Source organism: Umbelopsis ramanniana (assembly GCF_025399195.1).
Source record: "Umbelopsis ramanniana AG unplaced genomic scaffold K450scaffold_34, whole genome shotgun sequence".
NCBI classification, from domain to species: Eukaryota; Fungi; Mucoromycota; class Umbelopsidomycetes; order Umbelopsidales; family Umbelopsidaceae; genus Umbelopsis; species Umbelopsis ramanniana.
In genome coordinates, this window is record NW_026252120.1 from 78,966 (window position 1) to 100,153 (window position 21,188).

A 21,188-nucleotide genomic window follows, 5' to 3' on the forward strand; every position below is an offset into this window, starting at 1 on the left:
AATTATGTTGTGACTCCGATAGCCGAGTTTCTCACCGTCTGACTCACAAAGTTTTTTTAAATGATAGCAGTCGGGCTCCGAGCTTCGACTTTCACGGTTGTTCCAAACTGGTATCACATAGCATGGGAGCTCCGAAAATCAATGTCGTTGGCGCTGGCGTTCAAGGTCTTACAGTAGCTCTTATCCTTCAAAAGAAAGGTTACGATGTGACGGTGATCGCAAAGTACTGGCCGGGAGATCTCAGTATCGAATATACATCACCGTGGGCAGGCAAGTAAAACAGTCCATTTTTACCCAGCAGCTTCCCTGTGTATGCTGATGAAATTTTTTAGGCGCGGATTGGCAAGCTATGGCTTCCAATGAAGACTTACGATTGCAAAGTAATGACAACACAACGATGATCGCAGCTATATCGAGAAAGCCACATATCTCACATGCTCCTTCATGCTTTTACATCTAGAGTTTGAATCCGATACATTCAAAGTGTTATGGAAGCTCTCGCACCTCCGGCCGAAGGAAACCGGGATCATCAGAGTCCCGTCCGTCATGTACTTTGATGAAAAGACCGAAAATACTGTCGATCCTTGGTGGAAAGACCTGGTACCAGATGTAGGTAGCATCCGTTAAGCGTGGCTAACCCCTTCCTCGTTTCAAAAACCATGTTTTTTGTTAATTGCCCTTGCCATTAGTTCAAAATAATCCCTCAGGAGGAGTTACCCGGATCAGCGGTAGTTGGACTATCTCATACCAGTGGTAAATTGTGATTTTTGTTGCTATTATTTTATTGGGGGGGGAGCTGTCTGTGCGCTGGTAAGTACAGGATTAATTGAATGGTTCTCCCCTTTATTTCCCCAATGGACGCGATCTTACCGTAAATAGTGTGCATCAATACACCCCACTACCTCAAATGGCTCCTGTCAGAATTCACAGCACTGGGTGGGAAGGTACGCAAACAGTTCCTGCGCCACATTCAGGATGCTGCCGATGAAGACGGCTCAACGGCAGCCATTGTGAATTGTACTGGTTTGCAAGCTAGATACCTAGGGGGTGTAGAGGACAAGAAGGTGTTTGCCACGCGTGGTCAGACAGTTTTAGTTCGAGCTCCCCATTTCAAGAAGATCCTGACCCACCAAGGTAAAAAAAGTTCGATACGATGAGATCGGAACTGGGGGAACGGTATACTAAAACCTTTGGTTAGGCAAGGATTATGTGACTTACATTATTCCGCGTTCCAATGGAGATGTCATTCTTGGAGGAACACAGCAGCATCATAACTAGTGAGTATGCAGGGGGAATACATGTCTAATGGTAATACTAGAGGTTAATTGGTTATGTGATACAGTGATCAAGAACCCGATTTCGGCACTGCCCGCGCTATTATGGAGCGCACTTATAAGCACTTTCCCGAATTGACGCATGGAAAAGGCATTGAGGCATTGGACATCGTAAGGCAGAATGTGGGCCTGCGGCCGACTCGAGAAGGAGGTCCACGTGTCGAAAATGAGTTTAGCAGTAAGAAACCACGTTGCATTATGGATTATGTTTCGCAGTGGAGAATCTGACCCTCTCGCTTATTGTAGAGGCACCTTCGGGAAAAACATTGCTCATCACACACAACTATGGTCATGGTGGTTACGGTAAGTACCAATAAGGTCACGCGTAATGACAGGGTCACCGCATAAATTGATATCGGTTATGATGATAGGGGTGCAAACATCGTGGGGCAGTGCAACCGCCGCTGCCAAACTCGTGGTCAGCGGTCTCTCTCAGATTCAAGGAGCAGCTTCCGATGTCCACGGCTTGTTGGATGACCTTTGGAGTAAGCTTTGAGTCAAAATATAATATCATGTCTCGGTGGTTTGCAGTATGATCTATATGATTTTAATGACTTTTAAGACAAGAGCTGTGAAATAAACGCAAAAAAAAAAAACTCTCACAATGAAAGGAGTAATGTACAAAAATACAAGGTGCTCAAAGTAGAACAACATGGGGTAAAGGGAAGGGAGAACTAATGGAAAAAGTAATCACTCTCTTTGACTTGCTGGATATCGAATTCTCCCTTGGCAGGCAGAGGCATGAAAGTCAAGTCTTCCCAGCTGTGTGCATATTTTTTACCACGTCTTGCTGCGGCCGAAGCAGCGTCTGGATCTTCATCGTCATCGTCATCAGCATCTTCTTCGTCATTCACCGTACCAAAGACAGCTGCTAATTCATTGCCCTCGGACTTCTTCATGTCCTCAAGTTCCTTACGAACAACATCTTCAGAAGCAAATCCCATGCTGAGCACCTCCTTGTGCGCCTTTTCGGGGGAAAGCAACTTCTCAGCTTCTTCCTTGGCAGATTTCTTCGTTGCTCTGGGTACTTCACGAGATACAGGAACCTTGTATCCCTGGTAACGTTCAATAAACTCAGTACGCAAACTTTCCATAATGGGTTGTTTGTGAAGTTCAATGAATTGGTCACGGATGATCTTGTTCATGGTATCCACATCGGCTGCATGCGTCCAATAAGAGTCATGTACAGAGGCGAACGCTAGACCAGCATTTTGACAAGCCACAGCAGACATTAGCATGTGTGTTGCATCAAGAGAATGAATGAAGTTTGGAGGAAAGGCAGTACTCTGCTTGTGGGAGTTTACAGGGCAAGAAGCATCGGGATCCTCAATAAACACAGTTTGCAAAAGCGTGCTAACTTGTCGTTTTCCAACACGGCGGTAGGGTTGAACAATGGGTAGTCCCAGTGGCGTGGTCCATACAACAGATGTCATCTGATTAGCTCCTGGGTTGCGAGCAGAGAAGCTCTTCTTCTTGTTGGCAGTAGCATATATTTTCTCGATTGTGTACTCCATAGCAGTTTGATCCAACTCACTATTCGAGTCAGCCTTGAATCCCTCACCAATATTGGCATCCATGGCTCGGATGGTTTCTTCTGGTATACTTTTGGCAATACGGCGAGCAGAGTCAGTAAGCCAATCTTGAATTTGTCGTGCGCCATTGAACATCTCTCCAAGCGAAGCAAAGACCTTCTTAGCTAAATAGCCAGCCAAATGGTACACTTGATCCGAAGGGATATCGCTTCGTTCTTTCAGTCGATTTTCGATTTGTTGACGTGCACCAACAAATGTAACACCGTACACATTAGTCATGACAGTTTGCTTGACAATCTTTCGAGATATCTTGCCCTGCAAGATAACGGCATCTGGATGTCCTTCAGCAGCCTCTAGATCAACAAGTTTGTTCACCATTTCAGCAACACCGGTATACACATCAGCGGGTCGATCACTGGGTGCAAGATTGACAGCTTGAGCACCAGCCAAATCACCACCAAGTGCTGCATAATGCTGTAATCCGTTGCAAGTACCATCTTGATGAATTGGTAGCCGTGATTTGAAATTTTCGGGGTCTCCGCTACGGACTGCAGCAGAAACTTCATAACAAGCAGCCAGACATTGCCAAGGATCTTCCGACTGAAGCCACCAACGCTGGCCATTTAACGGATTGTCAGCGGAGTCAAAGATATGATCTAGATTCTCCATTACATAGTTCTCTCTTTCAGTGAATGAATGTTTGTCGTAACCATGAAGATTAGCAAGATGAATCTTGAGCCATCGGTAACCAGATGCACCAAGAGGTTTGGCAACGTCAAACTGAAGCAAGCCGCGACACAAATCGTTACCAAGATGGTTCAAAGTCGGAGGAATAGGATATGCTCGGCCACGGAAATCCATATTGTGAGGGAAATACATTGGAGTATCCAAGAACTAAACAAAAGTGGGTCGATAAGTTAACTCAATGAATAATGGATAGAATAAAAAAAAAAGAGGATCGCAAAACATACCGCTCTAGCAGTTTCAACTTTGTAGTTGACATCACATCGCAATGAATGATGATTTCGTTCCGTATTTTGTATTTCCTTAACTTTTTTGATCCAGTCCAGTTTTGCCTTTGGATCTGTGGCATAATTTTCAGGCTTCTCTGGAAGTGGAAGATTACCTTCCGTAACAGGCGGAATGTCAGCTATGGCGTCTCCGGAATTCCACGCTTGTAATATAACGTCAAACACTGGTCGATTGACTTTCCATCGCGTAGCACCCAAAACATCCAAACCAGTGAGAACTCGATCTAGGTAGCTCTCTTCAGAAGCACGCTTCAGGTATAAAACTTGTTCCGGGGAATCTTTGATTCGCATACAAATGCTCTTGGTGCTCAAATAACCACCAGAATTCCAGGTGAGCCAAGGACGAGGAGGAACAAGCATGGGCAGTAGACGAGGATGGAGAGTATCCCGAACAGGTTCCTTTGATAACATCTCAGTCAAGTTTGGTGAGAACTTGATGATTCCAACTCGTTTGCCGCGAACATATTGATAGGTGTGAAAAAATGCAGGTATCATTTCAGTTATCTTATTGCCGGTCTCCGGATTAATACTTGGAGTAGGAATTGTGGCAGCTTCAATGAGCAAACTGGTCAGAACACTTCCAACCTTAGCTCTCGTTGCACTAGGCCATACTGGATTCCACTCGCCGCTATCCAAAGCAGTGACTGTTTCTCCATCAGTGGTAGTTAATGCACTAGCGGATGATTCGTTTTGGTGAGATAGTCGCATACGCTCACGTCGTAAAGCCATGTTGAACAATTTTCCGCTTGAGAATAGAGCATGGGTTTCCTGGTTGCGAGCTCTGCTTTGCTGCGACTGTCTGTCCTTCATAAGAACGGCGTTCCATTCCATCTCCACTGCTCGGCCAACATCAATCAATGCTCTTGCTGTCTTCATACCATCAGCAACTCCAGAAGATCCGTGTAATCGCATAAGCTCTAGAATGGTAATGACTGACAGCTTCTCAGCCGGGAGAAGCTTCAAGAATGGTCCATACACCCGTCGGTCTACGATTTATAAGTCACTAGGTATACTTTTGAAAAGGAGTGACATCTACAATTGATCGTCTACTTACCACTGTCGTTTGACTTGTCGCATCTCTGAACTTCTTCCACAATCAATGGTGTCAGCCTTTGATGCCAGTTCCACATAATTCGTTTCAAAGGACTGAGGTTCATCGCTCCCAACTTGTCGCCACGAGCCAAAGTCTCTTGCTTTTCGTAGTTTAGCTTCTCTAAAGCTACTTCATATGCTCGCTCCTCAATTCGAAGCTGAAGTTCGTATGGGTCAGTGATGCCTGACTTTTTCGACTTTTCTAATGTCGCGAGATGTTCTTGCAAGAATTTCACACCAGTGGAGTTCGTTGACCGTGCTTCAGGTACCTGCGACATGGCATCCGCCAAAACATGGGACGCCTCTAGTGCTTGCTCAGTCGGCTCGATATTAAAAACTGACTTGGTTGCTGCTTCCAACTCTCCCAGCATCTCCGTCACTCCACGAGATGCATTTGAGCGATTCTCCTCAATCAGCTATATCAACATTTGTTTCAGTGACGTACTCAACGTTAACCGAAAAGATGATTCCAACCTTACCTTGAGAAATAGTTGTTCATCGCCATCCTTCAAGTAAGGTGATCGAAGCACCTGTTCCATTGTGAAACTGGTATCTTTCTTCATTTCTTGTAAGATTGCTCGCGCAGTTTGAAAACCTGCCGCTCTGTCATTCGGAAGACATGAATTAGTGCTGTCAAACAGATGCAGGTGCCTTGCTCATATGTAGTCCTTGACTTACTTCATGAAACCTCTCGTTACAATGGCATAGGTATCAGCATCCGGTGTCAAATTATGCTTTCGCATTTGATCAAACCACGTCAAGCATTGAGAAGTCAAAGGTTTTGGTGACGCCTCCACAAATCCTTCCAAGAAAGTGTTATAAATGTGGTTATCGGCAAAAATCTTCATTTCTTCTGGCTTGTTCTTGTACAGTTCAACCATGACTCTAGTCGCTCTATCCATATCATGAGAGCGAATGCATGCGTATAATACAGTAAAGCTCTCCGCGATATTAGTGGGTAATACTCTTGAAGCCACTTTGTAAGCTGGTAACGAAGGGTGTGGAAGTACAATTCGCTTAGGGCCAGAGGTGACTGTTGACTTCAATATGTCTAAAGGTGGCATTGAGTTTTTGGCACTCTCTGTAGCATGAGCTCCATTAGATATGGCTTTCTCGGCAGTCGCAATACCAGCACGTCTTTGCCATGCTACCGGATTTCGCAAGGTTGCCGAGTGCTGTGCGTGTCGGTGTAGTTGCTGGATTGCCACATTAGGCTGTAGTGACCTATGCGGCAGCTGTCTATACAAGCTAACAAGTGGTAACGACATGCTACGTAATTGGACCTGCAATGTCGTTGACTTGTCCTTCAATGTTAGCAAGTCCAAGACTTTTTCGTTTTTTACTTTTTTTTTTTTTTTTGCTGCCAAATTTCCACTCGGCATCAACTTTGACAGTCACAGGTCATCCACCTCCTCAGTGCCACCAGACGGGGCATAGCACGCTGGCCAACAGGTTTTCTCACTTGCAATGCCATGGAACCAACCACCGTTATTGAATTACAAGCCCTAACCAATGCTGCTAATGCGAAAAAGCATGAAGGAAATCTAGTTGCTAGTATTCCATATCTGGGTAAAATTGTTCATTTATTAGATAGCCAAACCTCCAAACAACGCTCAGCGCAAGACAAAAGTATGGCTCAAACGCTTGAGCTTATGGCGGCCGAAGCTCGCATAGATTTTGCCAACGCTCTCTTCCAAACCCAACAATATGCTGAGTGCGAAGTTCAAACAGGTTTGGTTTGCAAGTTTTTCGAAAGATATCTCAAGAAACCCGACCTCAATCAATCGGAACGCATCGGAATGCAGTCGAAGCTTCTAGTACAGTACGACGCGTGGGCTGACTGCTATGAAAATTTGGGCAATAGCTTTCTGGCCGACAAAATTCGCAAGCGGAAAGAGAAACTGCTCTCAAAATGAACAGTCACCTAAGCCACCAACCAAAAAATTTTATTCTGGGGGAAACACACTATTTAAACAAGCTGCATTCGTGAATATTACGGCTTTCATCTCTCTCTTAGTATTGGTAAGTGTCAAATATTCATTATTCATTCCCTTCTTCAAACATCATACGCGGGACGATGAAAATTTCTTTGTCTTCATTTTGTCTTATCGACCATGACGAAATAACCCGCTACGCTTCGCTGAGTGTAGCTGTATACTTGCCAGTATAAACTCCTGACCGCATCATATCCATACTTTATCAAACTCCACCTTGTTATAAGTCATCCTTCTAACATGACTTCTTTCAGACTTTTCTCAATACTATAGGAGATGTCCTCTCTTCATTCTCGGGAATAGTCCGCTCTTGGTATGTATGGAGTTCTGGATACATCTGCCAAAGGTCAAAGAGGATCGATATGATGAACACTTCCATATTCGCAGTTTCCACCGAAGGGACCTTGTTATGGGCTTCTGCTGCAGTGTATATTCTTTTAGAATATGCCCGGTGAACGCGGATGCAAGTAGCCGCTTGCAGTATGTTGCTCTTCCTGATGCTGGCTAGCAATTCTTCCTTGGATGTCTGATCCCGATCCTCTTCATCTTTGGCAGACTCGTAACAAATGTGAATCACAGTTGCTAATGTAAACTTTTACTTTAGGGCAGAGTATTCTTGTAACTATACCCTTTTACATTATAATGGGCAGCAATTTGCATGATGGTGAGTAATCCTTTCGAGTACCTTCATTCCTTCGTGGTTGATATGATGAAAGAAACAAACTACTCAGTAATAGGAAGAGCCGTCTTATGGGTTCTTCAAGCCCTGTGCTGACAAACGTTTGAAAACATATCTGAAATACCATACCTTTTCACATACCTATCCAATGCATTCAATAACTAATGCTTACAATCGTTTCTTTTCCTATCAGGCTCTTTTTTATGAAGTCCCATCTCAAGTTCTGCAGTGTAGGTAGTTTTTGGTGAATTATTAATAAATAGTGATTTCAGTCTTCCGAAGTTTTGCTTTTCATGAATGTTTTTACCTTCACCATCACCCATCTTTTTATTCTGTTACACATTCGCTCATATGATGAATCACCGTGTTTTTGGCACCTCTTGTTTGAATACTCACCCGCCAAAAGGCCGATGAGTATGATGCACGCAAAATCGGATCTGATGAACGATGTAACATGACAATAAAAAGTATCGCATTTACTATAAAACTCGATTGCATTCCCAATATCACGATACGTGTATTGTTTTGTTCTGAAAAATTTTAAAAGTTGTCGAGAGGTCACAATAGCGGACATTAGTGGAGATAGTTGTTCTAGAGAAGCAATGTTTTAAAGCAAGATGGCAATTGAGCTTTCTATGGGATGGGAAGAGTTAAGTCACTGTTGATGTTCATTTCGCCCGCATACGTTCTTAAAGGAGTGCACCAGCAATTTACAGATGATATCATTTCACAATTGCATGGTAAAACGAAGGCTTCAAACACTACATCGTTCTAAGAATATATCCCACAACTTGTCATAATTTGAACACTTTTGGCCAGAAACGCAACATTTTTCATGAATGAACTTTAGAAACTACTACGGTTTTAGCGAGCCGTAGCAAAGCGTAAGATTTTACCAACTTGTGTACCTACCCATGTGCACTGGTGAATGGCAAATCGCAAGAACAACTTTCTCCAACTCACTCGTGTTTGATTATTATCAACCACACGATAAAGGGACATACATTTGAATTGCAAAAGTGTGATATTATATAAAAACTTGAAAGGAAAAAAAGAAAATTTTTCATTAACACAATGTGGCAGTAAAGATAGGCTCAAACATCATTTATGGTTCCATTACCGACATTACCGACTACTATTATTCTGGGACAGATTACATACAACAAAGTCTTATCAGTGGATATTCTTTCTCATATCCAAGTGTTTGTATAGATGTATAGATTACGTATCTTCGATTCTAGTATGCAATATCATTTCTACTGCTCTATGGAATAAGGATAGTCTATCAGGCTAGAAGAAATAGTCTGCGAAAGTGGTAATTTGTGTGTTCATAAATAGCTTAAATCTTAGGTGATATACAAGCTATATGTCTAAGGAAAAGCGAAAGCAAGAGTTTCATGTTAGATCTTCGTTCTTCCTTCGTTTTAAGTCCTCATCGCATGGTCGTCGACGGGCTTTGCCGACGTCAATAGGTGTTGCTTAGCAACAAACGCCACACAGTTTATTCTTTTAACTCTTTGAGCGTCTGTTGCTAGGTGCACAAACCTGACAATGTGGAATCTGTCTTCGATCATTATAAAACGTTTATTCAAGAGTAGTATAAAATATCTACTGGAAAAAAGATAAAAATCCCATGACTCAAGCCTAATCAATGTTTTCACTCAACCCTTTCTACTACCAGCTCTGCGTTCTATTTCCCAAAAACTTGGACATCAAATCTATCCAAAAATGTCCTATAGACGATGAATGCGATTTCACTCCTTTAGAGGGTAACGTGGCCAGTGGTAGACTAGGATCAGCATTTGTTATTTTACAAAAAGACCACTTCACTGCACACATTGCTGGCCATACAATCAAATGTGACTACAATTGTCGAAATCGCGTTATGTCTGTCCTCTCGAGCTACCGGCATCTTGGACGCCTTGATGATGAGAAAGAGATTGTTGAAACTAATTTTGGACTCGACCTTATCGATGATGTTGTTCAAAACAATGAACTACCACATTTAATCTTCAGTAATGAAAGGTATCCGGAGCGGCGCAATACTAATACCATCCAGGAGCACTTCATCTCTGTGGACATCCAAAAGTTTGCAGAAATCACTAAATCCAAACCATGCAACCAAGACTCGTTTATAGTATGTCTGGGACGAAAAAATTACATTCACTATCGATTTATGTGTTGCAACGTGAAGACGCTCGAAACATACGAGTACACCAGTGAAACTAAATCTCGTATCGAAAAAGAGTTGATCGACAACGTCGATGGCTGTTTTGCCATATGGAAAGCTGAAGACGAGGCACGCAAGTTAAGCAAACCTGCTAAAAGGGTTTCCAACTTTCACTTAGTGGATTCCCAAGGCCATCCCGTAAAGGAGAATACTGATTACTATCTTGAAATGCATGATCAGCCTAACGATGTCCTGAAAATCAAGGAATACAAACCAATTATCTACGCCACATACCACCTCAATCGAGCAGACAGGATAGTTGTTAGATATTCCATTATAGATGGAATACACTATCTCATTTGCGAGGATCAATTTTTGCAAGTGCACGATTTTCAGGATGAAATCGGATTCAAGGATAAAATTCCTGAGAAAGAAAAGAGAATAGAATTTCATACAACGGAAAATAACACTTTCAGGACCGCTCAATGGGATAATGATATCTGGCTCACATTTCAAAAGGAAACGCTTAATCATAGTTCAGTAACTTTCAACGATAATGAGGCAGTTGTAAGATGGGATAAACCATTGGAATTGATCTTGAAAAGAGTACAAACTTAAATAAATGAAGTGTCCCTTTGAGTCAAAGAGTGAGTGTGCTTTTGAAGCTTTGGTTATATCTTCATTTGCAAACCAATGCTGCAGTCCAATTTTTTAACTTGCATGGAGTTGAAAATTTAGCTTCTCAGATTTTGTATTTTCAGGAATGGTGTTTTTGCTCGTTAGCTGGCAACCAAAGCTACTTGGCCACTTTTTCATAGCAACCACGTGACTCAGCTATAGAAACTGAGAAAGCGTCCTTGACGACAGATGTCGTACTGCTACCAAATTGGTATAAATATATGGGCTACAGATGAGAGTTATAAAATTGACAGCTGATAAATTCACAACATTTTCAAAGCACCACCGCTGACCCAAAAAGCACCACTATGGACGTTCTATATCCTAAAGGCTTTAATCTTTCTTCGATCGAAAAATGTATGATCGACTATGACTGCCACTTCATCGCATACGAAGATGACGAAGCAATCAATTCTAGACTAGGCACGGATTTCGTAATTCTGCAAGAAACATGCTTCATTGCTCATGTTAGTCGTGCTTCTACTGGTTATGCTAACGAAGAAGAATTCAAGTGTGACTACGATTGTCGCAATCGTGTCATGAAAGATTTATATCCGAACAAATGGGAGCGCTCTTTTCAATTTGATCTCGAAACAGTTGATGGTGTCATTCATAACACTTCACCGCCTTACCTGCTCTTCACAAATGAATGCATACGGGGTTATAGCTCAGATCATAATACTATCATCGCAAATTATACTAGAGTTGATATACCCAAGTTTGCAGAAATGATCAAGTCCAAACCGTGCAATGACAAGTTCTTCGTTGTATACCTCGGAGATGACCAATATATATGCTGTAACACGCGAACCCTCGAAACATACGAATACAAGTCAGTGATCAAATATCGTGTCATTCAGATACTATGTGGCGAGTCTGATGATCCATTCATCCAATTGAAATCTGAATACGAACAACTCAGTTCGATCAATCCACTACCAAAGTTCTCTGATTTCCAATTGAAGGACATTGAAGGACAACCTGTATTAGAAAATACAGATTATCGTCTTGAAATGTATGATTATGACGAGGAAGTTTTGGATATGCATGATTCTAAGCTTTACGCAACCTATTATCGGAATGCAACGGGCATGATGGTCGTCCAGTGCTCTATTATCGATGGAATATATTACCTTGTTCGGAAGAACAGATACTTACACAGTGCGGAGGATTATAAATATACTGTGAGCTTCACCGATCAAATTCCGGTCAAACACCAGAGGCTACAATTTCAAGTCACAGAGAAAAACACATTAAAGATAGTTCAATGGAATCAACTTAACTACCTCACAGCGTGTTCGGTAACCTCTAATTATACCGATATATCGCTGGAAGCAGGAAATGATGATCACCTTGAATTGTACTTAAAAAGGTTATAGAACCCCCCGCCATCAATAAATGTGTAAAAAAAATTACAGTTCAACTATGGAAGGATACTATGGTAGTTGATTCAGTGACTTTCTTGTAGCTTGCACTGTGTTGAATCATAAAGAACCGTGCGCCATTTGCACTTGGACAGCACGAACCTAGAAACCGCCAATTAGTTAAATGATAGATGTAAGAGTTCAGCATCAACATAACATCCAACGATAGATATTTGGCATATAATAATGTATCTAAGTTTGATTACAGAAAAAGAAATCTGACAGTATCTCAATGGTGTTCTTTCTTAGTCTTCTGGAAAAGTTTACAATTATAGGGCGATCAAAGCACATCAGTTTTGTCTACCTTCAGTTAAATCGAAAATGCCAGAGCATCTCCATATGTACTGTTTCTGTATTCAATGGAGTCGATCTAGTTACTATTTTTTCAAAATATTTCCTTCCCTTCAGTTTTGTAGGAGCAGCTTTCAATGGCAGCAATAGGCAGACCTCAAGAAGACATGAAACTTTTGAGACACTGCTACAGCTCTCGAGTTGATCATTCTAACATGAATACGAAGCAGAAGCGCATTATATACAGATATCTATTCAAAATTCTTACAATTCAGTGATAAGAAGCGTTTTCCTTAAGGTTTTGAAGGAAGAAATATCATGAGTTGCTAAGCAACAAGCGTTACATAACAACCACCGCCATGGCAACACCAACCTTCGTTGTTTGGAGCACAAGTTTGGCAAATATGGATTCTCCGACCATAAACGGTACCACCTAATAGAATATAAAATCAGTTTTGAGAAAATAATTCATTTTTCAGACACGGCTTCTTAACATAAAGCAACACTATGGACGTTCTATATCCAAAAGACTTTGATCTTACTTCTATCGAAAAATGTATGATGGACTATGACTGCCACTTCATCGCATACGAAGATGACGAAGCAATCAATTCCAGACTAGGCACGAATTTCGTAATTCTACAAGAAACATGCTTCATTGTTCATGTTGGTGGTGCTACTACTGGTTCTGGTAACGAAGAATTCAAGTGTGACTACGATTGTCGCAATCGTGTCATGAAGGACTTGCACCCAAAGAAAGGAGAAAAATTTCGCGGCATCTCCGCTACGAGAGGTACTGATGGTATCTATTACAACAATGCAGCACCTTATCTTCTCTTTACAAACGAATGCATAAGAGGATACGCAGGTACGGATAATACCATCATTGCCAACTATACACGAGTCGATATACCCAATTTTGCAGAAATAGCCAAGTCCAAGCGGTGTAACGAAAAGTTCTTTGATGTATACCTTGGGAATGATGACTACATATGCTGTAATAGGCAAACTCTCGAAACATACGTATACACATCAGTGACCAAACATCGTGTCATTCAGATACTATGTAGCGAGTCGGACGATCCGTTTCATCAATTGAAATCTGAAGACGAAAAGCTCAAATTGAGCAAGCCTCTACCAAGGAACTCCTCCGACTTTCATTTGAAAGACATTGAAGGACATACTGTAGAAGAAAATACTGACTACTATCTGGAAATATACGATCACGATGATGATGTTCTGGATATGTATGAAGATGAACTTTGGTCAAGATACTATGAATACCAAATTGAACAAACAATCGTTCAATGTTCCATTGTAAATGGAATACATTATCTTGTTTATGGAAACAAATACCTTCACGTTGCGGATGAAAGTAATGCAATAACACTTTCTAACCAAGTACCATATCAGCACCAGAGATTACAATTCCAATTCACTGAAAATAATACTTTCCGAACTGTTCAATGGAACCAATGCATCTTTCTCATACTCAACATATTAACGTGTTCTAGTGGGTCAGTGCAATTCACGGCAGATGATGGTCCACCTCTGGAGCTTTACTTGAAAAGAGTCTAAAATACATTCTAAAACTACTGAACATTGAAATTTAGCTGCCAAGTAAAGTAAATACATAAAATATATGGCACACGGACTCTCAAAACATATGACTATAGGTCAGTGGGCTAATATCCGCAAGAATAAGATACTATGCGGCAAGGTGGATGATCTTTACGTTCAAATTGAAATCTGAATAAAAACAATTGAAATCGATTAGGTCACTACCAAGGTCCTCTAAATTCCATCGAATCCATTGAAAGACAATCTGTATTGAAAAAAACAGATTATCGTCTAGAAATGTATGATTATGACTAGCATGTTTTGAAATGCATAGTATCAACTTTATACAACCTATTACGTAAACGGGTTGGACATGATGGTTGCCCGGTGCTTCGTTATCGATAGAATGGATCAACTTGTTCGAAAAACAAAACCCTACACATTCAGGATGGTAGAGACACCATGAACTTAACCGAGATATTCCCGGTCAAACATCAGAGATTACAACCTCAAGTCACGATGAAAAACTACCTCAAAGCGTGGATGGTGTCTCCAATTGTACTGCTCTATTAATAAAAGCAGGAATCGACGATCCCTTGAATTATGCTTCAAAAGGCTATGGAAGCTTCTGCAATAAATAACAGTGCAAAAAAAAATTACATCTCAGATATGGACAATTTTGAAGATACTTGATGTAGTAGTCTTCTTGAAGCATGTTATGAGTTAAAGTTTGAAGCACCCATGGCGTTCATTCAACTTGGACAGCATGTTCTAGAAACACAGCCCTCCCATTCCTGTGTTGGCTCAACAAGATCAAAGATGGCAAATATATACATCCGCCATCAGTATAGCATATGGAAGCAGAAGCTTGACTTGTATGATAAAGGTTTACGTTCTGAAAGTAGGGAAACATTCTCACATCATCTCTGCATACGTTTACTCAACCTTCAGGATAAATCTACATTACAGGGCCGTCAAACAACATCTTTTTCTCTCGTTCCTTATTTCAATCAAAATTGACAGAGCACATCCATATATATCTGTTTCAGTTGTCAATGTAGGTCGATATTTAAAACGAGTTCTGAATGTCTCCTTTCCCACAAGTATGCAGAATCGCGCGTAATGGCAGAAATGTCTTGTGATAGTATGGAACGTTTTAGATACTGCTACAGCTCTCGAATGGTTCTTTCTGAAAATAACTGCAAGAGCAACAGCACCTTCCTCCTCAGGTGTCTATCTATAAGGTATCCTTGCATTTTGGACGATTACGGATGTTTATTGATTGTTGTAGACGGAATAAATACATTATGTGTTGCTAAGCAACAAGCGTTACATAACAACCACCGCCACGACAACACCAACATTGGTTGCTGGAGCACAAGTTCGACCAATGCGGATTCTCCGACCATAAACGGTACCACCTGGAGTAGAATATAAAGATCAGCGTTGAGAAATAATTCATTTTTCAGGCACAGCTTCTGACACATACAGCAACACTATGGACGTTCTATTTCCAAAAGACTTTGATCTTACTTCTATCGAAAAATGTATGATGGACTATGACTGCCACTTCATTGCATATGAAGATGACGAAGCAATCAATTCCAGGCTAGGCACGAATTTCGTAATTCTACAAGAAACATGCTTCATTGTTCATGTTGGTGGTGCTACTACTGGTTCTGGTAACGAAGAATTCAAGTGTGACTACGATTGTCGCAATCGTGTCATGAAGGACTTGCACCCAAAGAAAGGAGAAAAATTTCGCGGCATCTCCGCTACGAGAGGTACTGATGGTATCTATTACAACAGTGCGATACCTTATCTGCTCTTTACAAACGAATGCATAAGAGGCTATGCAAGTACGGATAATACCATCATTGCCAACTATACACGAGTCGATATACCTAAATTTGCAGAAATAGCCAAGTCCAAGCGGTGTAACGAAAAGTTCTTTGATGTATACCTTGGGAATGATGACTACATATGCTGTAATAGGCAAACTCTAGAAACATACGAATACAAATCAGCGATCAAATACTGTGTCATTCGGATACTATGTGGCAAGTCCAATGATCCATTTCGTCAATTGATTAAGCCTCTACCCAGGAAGTCCTCCAACTTCCATTTGAAAGACATTGAAGGGCATATTGTGGAAGAAAATACTGATTACTATCTAGAATTATACGACAAAGACAGTGATGTTCTGAAAATTTGGGATAATCTCCTTCACTCAGGTTACTATCTTAGCCGAACAGAACGGATCATTGTTCAATGTTCCATTGTTAATGGAATACACTATCTTGTTTATAAAAACAAATACCTGCACGTTGCGGATGGAAGTGATGAAATTACGTTTACTGACCAGCTACCGGATCGGCACCAGAGATTACAATTCCAAGTCACTGAAGATAACGCCTTCCTAATTCTTAAATGGGACCAATGCAACTTTCTCATACTTGAAGTCATAACATGTTCTTATGGTTCTGTATACTTCACAACAAATTACTATTCACCTCTTGGGCTGTACTTGAAAAGGGTCTAGAAGTACATCCTAACATGATTACACGTCGAGTTTTAGCTGTAGAGTAAGAGAAATTCTGAATATTGTCGTTGGCAAAAGGAAGTACCAGGCAATTGCAGCCTATACAATGTTTCTTAAATCGGTTTGTGCATTAATTTAAAGATTTGATATTAACAAAAAAGTTGAGAAAAAAAATGAAGAGACAATATTCACGTCAAGCATGAGTGCCCCCCAATGGGTACGATATTAGTTACGTATAAGGTACTGTAGCTCTTCACTTCTTCTCCGCCTTGACACCTTTGTTACAAGTACTAGCCTTTCGCTGCAAAAAGTCGTCCAACTCTTTTCTTGCTCGCTCGGTACCTGAGTCGTATTCGCTACTATCTTCAGGATCAGTATTGGCTGTGGCACGTTTTGGACTCTTCGCCAATGACTTTCTCCCAGAACGAGTAGGCAAATTGGCGGCTTTATGTAAGCTTGTGTGCTTTTGGGAGCTAGCAAACTTTCGTAGAGGGCTATCGTTATCGTAGTGGACCTTTTTCCGCGCTTTACCAGCCAAATCTTTGTTGACTGCGGGCTCCAAACATGTGTTCTCCTCTTCTCGCTTAAGCTTTGTATCCGGTTTTTCATCCCGCCATTCGTTTTCATCCGAAATCATCTTTTGCTTGCTTCGTTCTCTTTTGAGGCGCCTGTTGAATTTGTAGCTTGCTCGCTTGGCATGAAAGCTTGGTTTTCGATTTACAGCTCTTTTAATCGGCGTGACAGACTTCTCCCCTAAAACGCGATTTATCACGGCTGCCTCCACCCCTTGTATACCTTCCTTGAAAATGAGATCGGTTGCTTCCATAAATGACAGACCCCGGCTCATTTTGTGCTTTAACACATCCGCTACTACCTTTTCCTGTTTCTTGGGAGAAGGAAATGGCATACACTCGACTTGTTTACCAGTAGGAGTGAGATCCAGCTCAGATTGTTCGGAATCAGATCTGTTGCCTTCTGAATCATCTTGGTTATCGGTGGACGTATTATTGCCATCTAGCACCACTTCTTTTAATTCACCCAAAGGTTCCTTAATAACATCAGTCTCGTCCGGTGGTGGTATCCTCTCAGAAACAGATGCCGTCGGAAGTCCAGTGGTCAGTGATTGCTTCTCTGGTTCAGCTTCAGATATATCGGTAGCTTTGACTTCCACTTCGAAGTGAGGGGTAATTTCAAGTATTTTTTCGCCGTGAACATCGGTTTCAGCTGTTATATTAACGTTGGCTTCGACTTCGGCACAAGGTTCGCTTCTGTTTTCTATTTCCTCGTCGTTTTCAAGGTCATCGTTGTCATCGCTTGGTTCCTTCACAGTACTTTTTGACATTTCTACTATTTGCTCTTCGTCTTCTTCATCAACTGTTTCCTCATCTTCCGTAGCCAGCTCTTCTTCCTCTGAATTTTCATCACTTCCATCAGTCATAGAAAGAGCTTCTTCTTCTATCACTTCTTCACTTTCAGAATCATGTCGATGGCTGTCAGTATCTTCCTGTGAGAGCTCATCTTGCTCATACTCCTCGGAAGAAGGGTCAAAATCTTCTTCTGTTGCTTTTTGTTGGTAAATAGGTAGTGTTGGTGTTACTCGCGGGATAGAAGGTGACGTTACATCTTGAACATTCAAATGCAGTGGGGTTGTTTGCGAAGTGACGACCACAAGCTGATCAACAGGATGAGGTTGGTTGGTAGATTTTGATAAAGATGGGCGCAATGACTTGATGAACTCCAAAAATTCGTTTCCTTTATGAGCAATGACTTCAATATCATCATCTCTGCAGCTGAGGAAGAATGCTTGAATTTCTGCCGGTGAAACGGTGTATGGCCGAATATAATTTGCGAAGCATCTACTGTAAAACTCGAGGTCATTTTTTGAAAATTTTGGCATCTTATGGCTGGATTCGTCGCTTATCGATGACACTTTGCGTTTCATTCCTAAGAAGCTTGCAATAGATCCATAGGTGGCTGTGCTAGTATCGTCAGTAGACTGGTTGATTTGACGCTGCCCAAAAAAGTTCATGAACATTTGCCGAATCTGAAAGTCATCAGCTAAGTTGAATGGTATCCGTCTGTCAACCCTAGGAATAACATCATCTCAGTAAATAGGCGGATCTAAAGAATCTTGGAGTGGACAGTAGCTTACCTTCCTGGTCGCAGAAGCGCAGCATCCAAAAGTTCAACTGAATTTGTAGCCATGAAAACAACTGGAAAAGATATTAGAATGTGCGTTAATGGCAGTAACAATGATTCATATCTCCTTACTTGTGCCTTCCTGTGATGTTACCCCATCCAAGCAATTCAAAATACTGTGCCAGCTAAGTCCATTGCGTATGTACTTGGACATTGAGGCAAGAGCATCGACATCTTCGATCAAAATCACTGAGTTTTGGGGGATGGTGTTCATCATTGAATTCAAGTTTGCTTCCGTTAAGGTTGGGTCGGAAAGGTTGATAGTGCATATATGCATGCGAAAGTAGGTAACCAAAGCCTGTACTAACGATGATTTTCCTGTTCCTGGAGGACCTTCAAATAGGTACGTGCGTCGATAAGGAATGTTCTGGTGTTGATATAATTTGCTGGATGCGGAGAAACGCTTTATGTCTTTGGACATTCGGTTAGTAACACGTAAATTGATATAGTAAATTTTGAAGGCTAATTATCACCTGCTATGAGATCTTCTTTTAACCCAACTGGCAAAACCACCGAATCTAAATCCCGTATCTCCTTGTAATATGTCGAAGACCCTGTTATTACAAAAGGTAAATTTAGCTATAAGTTATAGTCCACAGGTCATCCAAAGAATATTTTGCTTACATCGGTGGTGTGGGCTGATGTATTGATAGATCCGTATCTAATTTTGATAATGTGAGACCGTGTCGTCAGTTTAGACTTAAAATTCTTATCTATTACCTTTCCATCATGTCTTTTCTCAAATGATTTGATGGCTGTGTCAACAAGTTCTTGGAGACAAGTTGGACTTCTCGATAACGTCCATAGCCTAATGGTCTTATTCGAAATTTGATGTGTCGCCCGCTGGAAAGGGAACGATGGCTCATTGGACGGTGAATGTTGTTCCAAGGTGTCTTTGCGAATCCGGATCTTCTTTCCCTTGAAATGAATACTATGGCTCCCATACCCTGAGTTGCAGTTGATATGAAGACAATTGAGAAAATGCCGATTTAATTGGTACAATGAATTTAGCTTGCGTTATTGTTACCTGGCGTATACTTTACAGTTGAACTAGTTTGGCCATCGCTTTGTATTTTACGCTGCTGAAGATTTGACCCTACGATCGTCGTTGCAAGCAGATTATTGAATTCGTGATGTTTTGATATATCTGCTAAGAATTCTTCAACAGCCTGATACACTTCGTCTCGTTCTTCTATTGTTACGCTAACCGACACAGCGTTCCATATACGCGATTGCAAGTTGGACAGAGCAGTGTGTGAAGGGCCGAGTAGTGAGCCTAGAAATCTGTGTGAGTATTTAGTCTTATTGCTGACATTTTGAATTCAACCCGTACCGCATATAAGTAAAAAGGCGCCGGTAGACAAATATTCGTTGCCAACAAGACCGCGAATGGCATCGGTAACGGTTTTCCCCAGAAGATTCTCAGTATATCCCGGTTCAAATAGCTGCTTAACAGCTGAAAAGCTGGATTCTGTGAGCCGCTGGCTAGTTTCTTTGAGCCACGACCAGTCGAGATCTTGAAATGCTGCCATGTAGACAAACGCAGTATCTCCTGAAGATTTTCAAATATTAAACTCAGATGTACGCGTTTTACAGCGGCTAAACTTCTCGTGTCTCGTACAAAATTCGGGATATTTCTGACATTTCCATAGCATAATCTTACACCATCCGCATACATGCTCTTACGACATACCAGACAAAGGCTTAATTATCTGAACGACATGGGAAAATGATGCAGAAGCTCCCCAGAACAGCTCCAACATATTGGATCAAAGCACTCTTAGGAAACCAAAAAATCACTGTAGGGGATCCCGGGAAGCATGAATACCAAGGTGAGCAGAGTCTACGGGAATTGGATATTTAAATTGTGACCTATGCAAACACACGCGGAGCCACTGAAAAGAAGATACTTGACTTAACAACTACACGAGCTATCAACTGCTGGCAACTCATACATGAGAGAAGAGTACCCTAGGTTGGCAATCCTTTAGAATAGGCATCAGGAACGAGTTAACGCGTACGAATTCTAGAAAGCTAGAAAGTGATAAGATGGAAAGGAACCGCTAAACAAGTATCCAGAAGGTATAATACATGTATTTCGTATGATAAGGAGCGATTTAAGAAAAGCAAGTGTCCTCTAGTATAATATATATTTCCACTTACTGTATCATTTATCATTCATGATGCGCAGCGTCGGCAAAGTTAAAAACGGGATTGACCTGCAAGTCGTACTCAAGCCCAGACACCTCTTGAATAGCTATTCCTTTAATTCATGTGTTGCAAGGCTTGCACATGCAATGTCTCGGCCATCCTCTTACATCAGTTGAATGCAAAATTTGATGCTATTAATGTAAGTAAGAGTTACATCGTTTGTTAAAAAAGTCGGTCAGTGAAAGGGAAAGAGCCACAGCGTGACAGAGAGCCGCTGAATGTGGGAGGTGTGAGCGTGCAGTGCAATAAGAAGAAACTTGTCTGTAACTGGAAGCTGCTAAACTTTGACCTTAAATATTCTTGGCTTCACTTGCTAGCAGTAAACATTATGGTCATAGTTTGCATTTTAGAGCCCGTTGTATTCTCCCATTAGTTCCATATGAGACAATTTGCAATACTACTTACTGCGATCTAAAGGTAAGCAATGATAAATTGTAATACAGTTTGCATA

General features: G+C 41.3%; 7 protein-coding genes across 7 annotated transcripts; 5 read left to right on the plus strand and 2 right to left on the minus strand.

The window, feature by feature from the left end:
- The first annotated feature begins 92 nt into the window (after nt 1–92).
- K450DRAFT_244821 (uncharacterized protein) lies at nt 93–1,919 on the plus strand. Its single transcript, XM_051589651.1, has 9 exons — nt 93–270; nt 333–380; nt 461–609; nt 690–753; nt 880–1,134; nt 1,199–1,277; nt 1,343–1,512; nt 1,581–1,637; nt 1,706–1,919. Exons 1-9 carry the CDS (start codon nt 123–125, stop codon nt 1,828–1,830), a joined length of 1,095 nt encoding a protein of 364 aa, XP_051443855.1. The 5' UTR covers nt 93–122; the 3' UTR covers nt 1,831–1,919.
- K450DRAFT_244823 (uncharacterized protein) lies at nt 1,706–6,317 on the minus strand. The gene is made up of 5 exons (XM_051589652.1): nt 5,668–6,317; nt 5,469–5,592; nt 4,952–5,405; nt 3,838–4,883; nt 1,706–3,760 (listed from the first exon to the last, which is right to left on the minus strand). The coding sequence occupies exons 1-5, from the start codon at nt 6,255–6,257 to the stop codon at nt 2,009–2,011; spliced, it is 3,966 nt and encodes a 1,321-aa protein (XP_051443856.1). The 5' UTR covers nt 6,258–6,317; the 3' UTR covers nt 1,706–2,008.
- Nucleotides 6,318–9,313: 2,996 nt separating this feature from the next.
- On the plus strand, nt 9,314–10,487 carry K450DRAFT_281338 (uncharacterized protein; the record flags this gene model as incomplete). The annotated part of the gene is made up of 1 exon (XM_051593392.1): nt 9,314–10,487. One exon carries the CDS (start codon nt 9,314–9,316, stop codon nt 10,448–10,450), a length of 1,137 nt encoding a protein of 378 aa, XP_051443857.1. The 3' UTR covers nt 10,451–10,487.
- A 248-nt stretch (nt 10,488–10,735) lies between these two features.
- Nucleotides 10,736–11,934, plus strand: K450DRAFT_244842 (uncharacterized protein). The gene has a single exon (XM_051589653.1). It carries the CDS (start codon nt 10,819–10,821, stop codon nt 11,887–11,889), a length of 1,071 nt encoding a protein of 356 aa, XP_051443858.1. The 5' UTR covers nt 10,736–10,818; the 3' UTR covers nt 11,890–11,934.
- Nucleotides 11,935–12,732: 798 nt separating this feature from the next.
- Nucleotides 12,733–13,924, plus strand: K450DRAFT_281340 (uncharacterized protein; the record flags this gene model as incomplete). Its single annotated transcript, XM_051593393.1, has 1 exon — nt 12,733–13,924. One exon carries the CDS (start codon nt 12,733–12,735, stop codon nt 13,801–13,803), a length of 1,071 nt encoding a protein of 356 aa, XP_051443859.1. The 3' UTR covers nt 13,804–13,924.
- Nucleotides 13,925–15,511: 1,587 nt separating this feature from the next.
- Nucleotides 15,512–16,477, plus strand: K450DRAFT_288875 (uncharacterized protein; the record flags this gene model as incomplete). Its single annotated transcript, XM_051593552.1, has 1 exon — nt 15,512–16,477. One exon carries the CDS (start codon nt 15,512–15,514, stop codon nt 16,325–16,327), a length of 816 nt encoding a protein of 271 aa, XP_051443860.1. The 3' UTR covers nt 16,328–16,477.
- K450DRAFT_210935 (uncharacterized protein) lies at nt 16,352–21,121 on the minus strand. Its single transcript, XM_051584792.1, has 8 exons — nt 19,860–21,121; nt 19,554–19,802; nt 19,247–19,473; nt 19,151–19,187; nt 19,000–19,080; nt 18,599–18,937; nt 18,480–18,540; nt 16,352–18,414 (listed from the first exon to the last, which is right to left on the minus strand). Exons 1-8 carry the CDS (start codon nt 20,056–20,058, stop codon nt 16,581–16,583), a joined length of 3,027 nt encoding a protein of 1,008 aa, XP_051443922.1. The 5' UTR covers nt 20,059–21,121; the 3' UTR covers nt 16,352–16,580.
- Nucleotides 21,122–21,188: the final 67 nt, after the last annotated feature.